This window comes from Solanum lycopersicum, chromosome 3 (assembly GCF_036512215.1).
Source record: "Solanum lycopersicum chromosome 3, SLM_r2.1".
NCBI classification, from domain to species: Eukaryota; Viridiplantae; Streptophyta; class Magnoliopsida; order Solanales; family Solanaceae; genus Solanum; species Solanum lycopersicum.
In genome coordinates this window covers 8,077,889-8,088,974 of record NC_090802.1, presented here as the reverse complement: position 1 = coordinate 8,088,974, position 11,086 = coordinate 8,077,889, and the positions used below count along the sequence as shown (strand labels likewise).

At 33.2% G+C, this 11,086-nt stretch overlaps 2 protein-coding genes across 2 annotated transcripts; both read right to left on the bottom strand.

Moving 5' to 3' along the window:
• Positions 1–355: 355 nt before the first annotated feature.
• LOC101261892 (phenylalanine ammonia-lyase 1) lies at positions 356–3,072 on the bottom strand. The gene is given in 3 exon segments (XM_069296298.1): positions 356–2,154; positions 2,157–2,242; positions 2,550–3,072. Coding segments are annotated over 3 exon segments (2,160 nt in total). The 5' UTR covers positions 2,963–3,072; the 3' UTR covers positions 356–493.
• A 2,672-nt stretch (positions 3,073–5,744) lies between these two features.
• On the bottom strand, positions 5,745–9,175 carry LOC138347810 (putative E3 ubiquitin-protein ligase SINA-like 6). Its single transcript, XM_069296297.1, has 2 exons — positions 8,671–9,175; positions 5,745–6,616 (listed from the first exon to the last, which is right to left on the bottom strand). Exons 1-2 carry the CDS (start codon positions 9,142–9,144, stop codon positions 5,963–5,965), a joined length of 1,128 nt encoding a protein of 375 aa, XP_069152398.1. The 5' UTR covers positions 9,145–9,175; the 3' UTR covers positions 5,745–5,962.
• Positions 9,176–11,086: the final 1,911 nt, after the last annotated feature.

Below are 11,086 nucleotides of genomic sequence, written 5' to 3'. Positions count from 1 at the left end.
AGATCAGGTGAAGAAGCCTCAACCTTGCAATACAATGTTCCTAAGAAGAAAAGAAAGGATAAAACAACTTGCAAAAAGATTATTTGTCCGCAGAAATTAGAAGCACAGTTTACGTCTTTGATTGGTTATCCTCCTGCATAATATGCCTGCAAAGATGCCCAAAATGAAAGTGCAGGAAGTCATTATGATGCGAACAGTGAGGGCAGGCGATAGCATGCTCATGATGAGATGGATGATATACTTAAAATGCAGTTAAATTTAAGGCATTTTGTAAAGAAGAATGCATGTCATCATGTTCACAAAGCTAAAAGATTACTTGAATTCTTATAATATTCAGATAAGAGAAGGAAAGAACACGGATTGAGCTTTAATTTCAATAACAAAACTAAATTTTATAGTCAAAAATAATTTTTTTAATATAAGTTCATAACATCATTATAATTCTAGTAATTTACTAAAAGGTACAAAAAAAGAACTTGAAAGAATAACACATTTAGCAGATTGGAAGAGGAGCACCATTCCATCTCTTGAGACACTCCAACAATGGATCAATAATCTGTCCATTACACATTGCTGTAAACACTTTATCAATCTCCTCACCGGGTGATCGAACTTTTTCACCCGTCAACAATTCTGTTCCAAGTTCTTCTCTCACCAACCTGTACAATGGATATGATCTGCATTCTGTGATCCTGTTACGAATTAAAGGGTTGCCACTTTCAACAACAGCTCTTACACTCTCAACTTCTTTAGGCAACACAGCGATTAATTCGTCCTCGAAAGCTCCAATCTTTTGGAAGATTGAGCTGTTGACATTCTTCTCACTTTCACCATTCTTCATTGCTTGATCAACAAGGACTTGTCTCAGCTTCTGCATCAAAGGGTAGTTGGAGCTGCAAGGATCATCAGCATAGGCAAACAAGTATTCTCTATCCACGACTCGAAGCAATTCTTTTTCGCTGAATCTTGCTGGATGAAGTTCACCATTAGCACCCATTGTCAAAGTTCTCTTAGCTACTTGGCTAACTGTGTTCTTGACAACACTCTTCAAGTTTTCCTCCAAATGTCGTAAGTCAATAGCTTGGCAAAGAGCCACGAGATAGGTTGATGACATTATCTTCAAGATATCAACAGCCTCAGCTGTTTTCCTGGCTGAAATTAAGCCCAAGGAATTCACATCTTGGTTGTGTTGCTCAGCACTTTGGACATGGTTAGTCACTGGATTTGCCAAGAATTGAAGTTCCGAGCAGTAAGAAGCCATCGCGATTTCAGCGCCCTTGAAACCATAGTCCAAGCTTGGATTACTTCCTACTGTCAGATTAGATGGCAACCCGTTGTTGTAATAGTCGTTGACAAGCTCTAAGAATTGGGCAAACATCAATTTACCAATTGATGCAAGGGCCAATCTTGTATTATCCATGGAGACACCAATAGGGGTTCCTTGGAAGTTGCCACCATGTAAGGCCTTGTTTCTTGAAACACCGATCAATGGATTGTCGTTCACTGAGTTAATCTCCCTCTCGATCATCTTAGTTGCAGCACGAATGACTTCAATCTGAGGTCCAAGCCATTGTGGAGATGTTCGGAGAGCATAACGATCTTTCTTTGGTTTTTTAAGAGGATCCATTTCATGGAGCTTCTGAGCTACCTTCACATAAGAGCTTCCATCCAAAATGTGTTCCATAATAGCAGCAGCCTCAATCTGACCAGGGTGATGCTTCAACTTGTGTGTCAAATAGTCAGTGAATTCGGGCTTTCCGTTCATCACTTCAGCAAAAATCGCTGATAAAACTTCAGACATAACAGCAAGGATATTGGACTCAAACAGGACTATTGATGCCATAGCAGAACCAACTGCTGTGCCATTCACAAGTGCAAGTCCTTCCTTAGGCTGCAACTCGAAAAATCCACTACTAATACCAGCCACGCAGAAAGCTTCCTCAGCATTAAGTTTCTCACCATTGGGTCTAACAGCCTTGGAATTAGGTCTGCCAGTGAGCAAACCAGCAATATAGGACAAAGGGACGATATCACCCGAGGCAGTGATCGTGCCACGGAGAGGCAAACACGGGGTGATGTTGCTATTGATCAACTTACTGATTGCTTCCAAGATCTCAAATCTAATGCCAGAGTAGCCTTGAAGCAGAGTGTTGATCTAACAAGCATAGCTGCCCTTGTTGCTGAATGTGGCAATGTGTGAGATGATTCTATTCCATTACCAAAAACTCCAGCATTCAAGAACCTACAAAAAAATATCATAATTCATTACGATCACATTTTAACTGAATTCATCCGAATCCCCTTCGCGTAAAAACAAAAAAAAATCTTTATCAATGGAGCACTTAAGTAGTCGATAAGCTATGTATAACAAAAAATATTAAATTCTTTACATTGTTAGTATATATAACAAAAAAATATTAAATTCTTTACATTGTTAGTATATATAACAAAAAAATATTAAATTCTTTACATTGTTAGTATATATAACAAAAAAATATTAAATTCTTTACATTGTTAGTATATATAACGAAAAAAAATAGTTTGTTTACCTAATAAGTTCTTTTTGAAGAGCACCACCATTTTTTGTTCTTCTATGAGATGTTGCTCCAAATCCAGTAGTAACACCATAACTATCTGTACCTTTACTCATACTATCCATAACCCAATCACTACTAGCTTTCACACCAGCACTTGCACTTTCAGAAAGTTCCACTTTAACCCCATTACTTTTGTCATCAACATTTGCAATGGATGCAACTTGTGCAACTGACAAAGTTTCACCCCCAAGTTTCACAATTGGCTTTCTAAATTCATCCACCATCTTTTTCACTTCATCCAAATGGCTGCCTCTTAAAGAATCAGCAGCCATTTCCCAATTCAATGGATCATTGATTGATTTCTTGCACAAATCCATAGCTACTTCTCCATTAATATGTCCATTTTGTGCAATTGATGGTGCCATTGGATCAAGTAAATTGTTAGATTTGTAATGAAGAAATTTTAGTGAAGAGAAAATGGTTAGAGTTTATTTGTATGTATATAAAAAATGTTGTGAACTTATAAAACCTTTTGTTTTGGTTGTGGTATATATATGTATCTATCATGTGGTGAGTATATATAGAGGAACAAATGATGGTTGGTAAACAAAATATGTGAGAGGGGGTTGCTAGGAAAAAACCAGTAAATGGTGAAATATGTGAGAGGGGGTTGCTAGGAAAAAACTAGTAAATTGTGGTCGTTGAAGATTAATAGTAGGTACTCCATTTTTACTTGTTATTATTTGACTTGATTCAATTATTAAAATAATAATAAGTGACATATGTATTAATTGATGTCCACTATTAGATCTTATAGGATGATCTAGAGAACAATATTTAACATTAGTGGGTAAAACATGGAAAAAATTACTCTCTCCGTTTCAAAAAGAATGAGTTTATTTCTTTTTTAGTCTGTTTAAAAAAGAATGACATTGACCCCTTTCTTTTTTTGGAAACATTTTAATTTTTCATGTGACATGTTTAAGACCACAAGATTAAAGGACATTTTGGTACATTTGACATAACTTTAATTTAGAATCACAAGATTAACAAGTCTTCTTTCTTTTATTAAACTCCGGTTCAAGTCAAACTAGGTATTTTTTTTAAAAACGAAGGGAGTATTATATTTTCTTAATTTATTAAAAATAACAAGTAAAAGTAATAATATATTTTAGAAATAATTGATCAGTAAAAGTGAATGGGGGAGGACTATGTATAATCAATTTTATTATAAGTTATGAACGAATATATATTTATTGAACTTTTGAATTTATTTGAAATAAGATTTTATTTATATTGGTCAATACACGGTATGAGTCAAACTTAACAACTAAATATATAGTACCAACCAAGTGATTTCCATCTTCTTGTTTTTTTCTATTTAAAAAATTGATTTTTAATGACTTTTTAAACATGGTATTGTGAAGGTTGATGGAAATGATGGCTTTGAATAGGAAAGACACTAGCAGAAAATAAAGTGAGAAAATAGAAGAAAGTTTCTTTGTGAACCAAGTGGGTGCATTTTTGTTAGGTTTTGTTCAATATATATCAATCAATTAATTTAAAATATGTTTCAAATTGCATTCATACAAGAGTATTTTAATATGTGAAGTGTAAATGTGACAATTAATATTAATAAATGTATCATATGTCACGTTATGTGTTATGTCAATTGGAGTGCATTATATATGTGTAGAATATGATCATTAGTTGTTATTTGTTAATAACTTTTGTAATATATTTAATTAATAAGTAATTTCTGAACAAAAAACTTTAATGATACCATATATAAGCAGATCACTAATCCATCACCCGAAGAATATGAATGTAGAACCAGATTACTAGATTACAACTAAAAGCAATATCATTGGTTGCAAAAAGCAAATGTCTCACAACTTTATGTCATGTTTAAGCGTTTTGACACATTCATGAGGATTTCAAAAGCATTAAGCAATAAAAGGAATTTAATTAAATTACCCTCATCTTCTTAAATGAGGATTAAGATGTAACTAGATATAAAGTAGTAAGGGCAATTTGCACAAGAAAACATCATAAAGTGAATGATATGCATCAACTTGGGACATATATAAATGTAAATATGATAAATATAGATTTTCTAGACGACTTTTCCAAATATGTCTATAATAGTTAAGTTGATGAGAGATAGCGTATATCTAATTGAATAGTTGAGGACAAACATGCTTGATCTGTTAACTATCGTAATTAAAAATTCATCTCATGGACATTAATATTGTATTTCCCCACAACCTTCTCTTCTAATTTTGGTCAATCTTTTAGGAGGTGAAATGTTAAAAAAAAATTAAATGTTTATTTTTATTTTTTTTAAATGAGGTGTTTATATAAACTTTTTGGGAGAAAATAAGTTTTTTTTTAAAGTAATACAAGTTATTTATCAAAAGCTAAAAAGTAGCGTTTGCTCAAATATACTTTTTTGAGAAAGCATCTCCGAGAAAAAAGAAATATACTTAAAAAAGCACTTTTAAAAATTTGATCAAACACTAATTGTTGCTCATAAGGATTTTTAAAATTTAAAAGTCAAACACAAACTGCTTTTTACAAAACTATTTTTTGCAACACAATATTATGCTCTGAAAAGATGTTCAATACGTTCATACGAAAGCCATTGTAATGTATATTTAACCCGCTAATATTTTAGTCTTTGATAATGCTAAACATGGTGGAATATATAAAATCTCCTTATTGGAGTATTTCTTTTTGGGGGTGAAACATCATCTTATATGTAATTATTATGATATTATATATTACTCGATTACACTATTTTTTTATGAATGGATAAACATATTAAAGTAGATTGATACTATACTCAAGATGAGGTACTCTGACAAAAAGTATATCTCATAGTCATGTACAAATAAAAGTGGGAAAACATTACTATTAAAAATTCATCCCAAGGACAAATATCATTAAAAAATAAGCATTTTTGTGAAGTAGCAGAAGCTAAAAAAAATATCTTCTGTTACACAAAAGTACACTTTTGAAAAACACAGTTGAGGAAAATAAATTTCAAAGCACAAGTTGATTCCAATAAAAAATATTTTGTTCGGAATGCGCTTCCGAAATAAGCTAATTTTAGAAATTTGACAAAATATGCAATTAGTATACCCTAGCATGACAATATCAAACATTATACGAAAAATCATTTTAAAATAAGGAACAAAGTAATTTCAACAGCATAAATTCAAAATCCCCAAATATAGCAGCACCAATATCAAACATAATATATAAAAAATACTTTTAAAATAAGGAAGAAAGTAAATTCAACAGCAAACATTCATATCCCCAAATAAAGCAAGCACCAATCCAATGACTATTGTCTATTGGCATGAAATCTCTAAAGAAGTTATCAAGGCAATGTTACATCAACATGTGCAACCATTGCAGACTCATTCCTTCTCTTCTATGAGAACATCCAACTTCAGCCGAGCACTGGAATTAACGACATCTTTTGGGACCACAAGGAATTTCTTCATAGGACTATCTTCTGACCAGTTTGGCACACTCTCTGCAACGGATTCTAGTTTAAAAGAACTTTCCCCATCTGTTACTACAAGCTTGTATGAGAACCTTCTCTTCTGCCTAGCTTGTCCAACACAGATGATGTTGATAGAACTCCCAACACGGTCACTAGCATGGTTGACGATAAAAAGTATACCTTCTGTCCTCATTTGAAGAATTATGTACCTTTGGTCTTTTTCTATATAAATTGGATGGACAGCATTGAAAGAAATGTGCTCTGCGGAAGAAGCATGTTTCTCGCTAAAATGTGCATATACCTTTGCTGAAGTACCTATAAAGTCACAGCCATGGGAAGGACAAAAACAAGGCACATAGATGCATGCATTTTCATGGTCAGTTTTCTTACTAAAATTCAGAATCTCCTTACAACCATACCTATTGTTCACGCATGACACTTTCAGAGAATCTAGAACATTCTCCATAGCTCGACAACGGTTATATCCAATTGGCAAACAACATGATGGACACTTATTAGCAATCTTGATGCAGCAAGGGGCACATGCTATGTGCCCATTCCCACACTATATTTTTGACCAAAAGAAAAATGGATGTCAGAAAATATATTCATTGCAAGCAGTTAGAATGTTTGCAGATGATAGCTTAGTCTAATCTGCATGCTTATAAATTTTCAAGGTTTCTCGAAGTACACCACTTAAGAAGTTGAGGAAAATAAAAATGTGATACATGGAAAGCGTAAACAAATTGTACTTAAAATTCACTATTTAGCTCTTTGTATTAGCATTTGCCATAAACCTAGAGTCATGGCTTTAATTTCTTGCTTGGTCCAAAAGACTCAATAATTTCATTTAAAACACGCTCATGCATTAAAATGTTATATTTTGTTGCAATGACAACAAATTGATTACCAATAGCTATATTCTGCCTTAGAGTAAAACCAAAGTGGCTATTCTGCAACTCTTAGATGAAAAAGGACATAAATTAACCACCCTGGCAAGGAGAAGGACGTAGAACTTAGTATCTGAACATCAATTGTGTATGTCTTTAAATGCAGTAACAAGATTAAATCTTAAGTTATTTTGAGCTAAAACCAAGAGCTCTAAAAAGAGGCTAGGTACATAACTTCTATCACGATAGATCTCCAACAAATGAATAGTATACAGTTAATAATTTCTATTACGATAGATCTCTAACAAAAATAAAATACAGTTAATAACTTCTATCACGATTGTTCTCCAAAAACGGAATAGTATACGGTTAATAACTTCTATCAGATAGATCTCCAAGAAGGAACAACAAACATTTAATAACTTCTATCTCTGCTGATACCCTAATCTTTTGTGGGCAGAGACTCTTCAAGCTATATCTCAATCTAACTTTGAAGTTGTTTGAAGCTGTCTCTGGATTACATATTAACATGATGAAGAACCAGATCTACCATATCAACGAAGTCGACTTTGAATACCCTGGCACGGAATTCTGGGGTATGGCACATGCTCTTTCCACTCTACTTAATTTGGTCTCCCTTTGGATGCAAAATACAAAGCTCCTGAAATATGGAATGGGGTAGTGGAAAAGATGAAGAAGACGCTGGCAAACTGGAACATGCAATATCTATTTATGGGAGGAAGGATAACCCCATCAATCGTGTACTGGACAGCGTACCTACCTACGTCCCTCATCCCAGTGTCATATGAGGTGAAAGAGCAACTAGTTGGTCTGAGAAGGGCTTCCTATGGGAAGGAAACCGTGAAGAGCATTAATTCCACCTTGTGAAGTGGGATAAAGTATTATTGTCAAAGGAACAGGGAAATTTGGGCATTAGCGATCTTTAGAAACACAACAATAACATTAAGGGAAGAAACTATCTCACCAGATATTTTGCAAGAAAAAAGCCTAATTACAATGTAACTTAAGCCCAGATTAAATCGGGATGCGAAAAGAAGAAACCCATTTACAGTGACACCCATTTGTAATCTCTAGTCAGAATGAGATTAACTTGATTGAACCTGGTAGCCATCTCCCCACTTTAAGTGTCTTATTATTCTCCATCATAACCCAGTGCTTCCTCTAACTTGAATATTACGCCATCAAGACTATGACTTCACCAGTAAAACAAAGACCTATATTAGCCAGTTATTCTCCAATTTGAATGAAATGTTATAACTTCAAAATTAGAACCACGTGAGATGGGATAAGCACAGTCATTCCACTGTCAGCAATTCTCCCAACTAAACTCTTTAACAGATCCACATTTCCTATGCTTTTCCAATGCAATACTGAATGCTAAGTAATCATATTTCTATTATCTGACATGTCTGCTCTACTTCTATATTTTATTTTTTAAAACCGCCTCTACCAGGCACGGCTAAAGTCTGCGTAAACTCTATCCTCCCAAACCCCACTATTGGATTAACAAAAACTATAACTTTTACACCCTAAGAGCAATAAAGTATATTGGTCAGATTGTAAATGTCAATACAAATTCCCTTCTATTCAAGACCATGTCTTTCAAAAACCTCTAAAGGCAAATCAAGAATTCTCCAAACACAATTAATTCCAACACAGATAAATTCTTATACTCCTAATAGCAATGAAAAGGGTAAAAAGAAGAAACCTGAAAGACAGGAACACAGAGATGTTCAAAGCAGATCGGGCAATCCAACACATCCAGATCCAATAACGTCATAAAAATTGACCTGTTTATGATTGAATCCTCAAAATTCTGATACATGCTCTCACCAGAAATAGACGTGTTCTCTCTTAAAACATCGGATTCACGAACTGGCACCCTCCGATCACCGCTCGATCGGAAATTTCCCTCAGATTCCGATCCCCAATCCTCCTCCTCTGCCTCTTCCTCTACTTTTTCCTGAACAACCCTTTCCCTTTCTCTTTCTTCTACTTCTTCTTGTTGACGGATTACGACGCCGCGAGAGAAAGTTCCGGCGGTAGTCCTCCGTCTCTTGCATACAGATGTGCTGGAGTTACAGGGTCCTCCTTCATCATTATCATGTTCATCTCTTCCAACTGAAAATCTCGCCATTTCTTCTTCTTCTTCGCTGCTAGATGAATGGTTCACTCTTATCATGGTCAAAATTCGGTTTTTGTAAATATTATTTTAATATCTTATTATATTATTATTATTATCATATATTTATACTATTTCTTTAAAACTACCTATGGGAAAATATTTATGTTTTTTGCAAAATTTGGTTACAAAATCAAATGTGGTCAAATACTTAAGATTTGAATTTAATGTTTTCTTGAAAATGTGTTTGACTATGAGGTAATAGTTTTATTTAATTTATAAATAAGTTGTATAGATTTTATTTTTTTTAGTTAAGAAAATGAGTAATTAGATTAAGAAGAAATTTAATTAATGATTAACTTTATTTGAATATGTATTTTTTATGTCACATTAGTACATTGAACTTGGGCGGTCTTTGATTAAGAGTGTATGAATTGACTTGTTTTAAGTGTTTTTAACTAAAAAAATTGTAAGCACTTTTGAAGTATTTAGGTAAATTAAAAGTGTTTATACATTACTCTCTCCGTTTAAAAAAGAATGGTCTAGTTTGACTTGGACGGAGTTTAAGAAAAGAAAGAAAATTTTTTGATCTTGTGGCTCTAAATTAAATTTATGACGAATAAACCAAAATGCTCTTTAATTTTGTGGTATTAAATATGTCACGTGGAAAGTTAAAGTTAAAGTTTTTCCAAAAATTAAAAAGGGGTCATTCTTTTTGAAATAGACTAAAAAAAATGAGATCATTCTTTTTTAAATGGACAGAGTATTGTTTTGCTCCATGAATTATGAAAATGAGTAATTGGACGACGAATTATGGTTTACTAAGAAATTTATTAAATGATTATGTCACGTTAATACATTAAACTTGGACGGTGTTTGATTAAGAGTGTGTTTGAATTAACTTGTTTTAAATGCTTTTAACTAAAAAATTTGTGAGCAATTTTGAAGTATTTAGGTAAATTAAAGTGTGTTTACAGATTATTCTTTTGCTTCATAAATTAAGAAAATGAGTAATTAGATTACCAATTATGGTTTACTAAGCACTTTATTTAATGATTAACTTTATGTGAATATATTTGTTTGTCATAAGGACGGTGTTTGATTAAGAGTCTTTTGGAATGACTTGTTTTAAGTGTTTTCAAGTGAAAACAATTTTTAAGCAGTTTTGAAGTGTTAGGTAAATTTTAGAAGAATCAATAGATTTTTATTCTTCATGAATTAAGAAAATGAGTAATTAGATTACCAATTATAATTTATCAAGAATTTAATTAATGATTAACTTAACTTGAATTATGTTTTTTTATTGTCATTAGTACATTGAACTTGCAGGGTGTTTGACCTATTTGGCCAAGCAGCTAGAAAATGTTTTATTTATTTAAGCACTTCTAATATTTTTTAAAAAGTATTTTTGAGAGTCAAATTATGAAAAGGACCGTTACCCATACACTTCAAGAATCCGTACGACTTAACGAAATTTAATTTGGGCGAGTAGAAATCTCAGAATTGATCTTGTTGTGGAAGGTATTTTCTGAGTGTCGTGGTTTAGAGGTGTGTTGTGATATGGGGAACTTGGGATTTTTGAAATAGCTCACTACCTCGCGTAACCCGCCCTGGGGGGATTTATGCCACTTTGGCAAAGCCGCTACAGTGGGATAAGGGTTGCTGTAGCGGGCTCAACGCGACTTAAGGTCGTTAATAAACTCTTCAACAACCTTATTATGCACTTTTCAACTTTTAGAGCTAAGGAACAAGCTCTAGACGACTTCTGATAGTTTTTCACCATATTTTAGGCTAAAGGTAAGCTTTTCACTTCTTGAATCCATTTTACAATCCGTAGAATGTAATAGAATGGGTAAGTATTGATGGGGAAGGGTTTTGAAATAGATTCTATGGTTGAAACAACCCTAATTGGGTACTTAGAATCATGGGTTATGAACTAGGGTTCATAGAATTGTTAGAATTTCGAGTAATTAGCAATTGTTTGAAGATTCCCATGTTATAA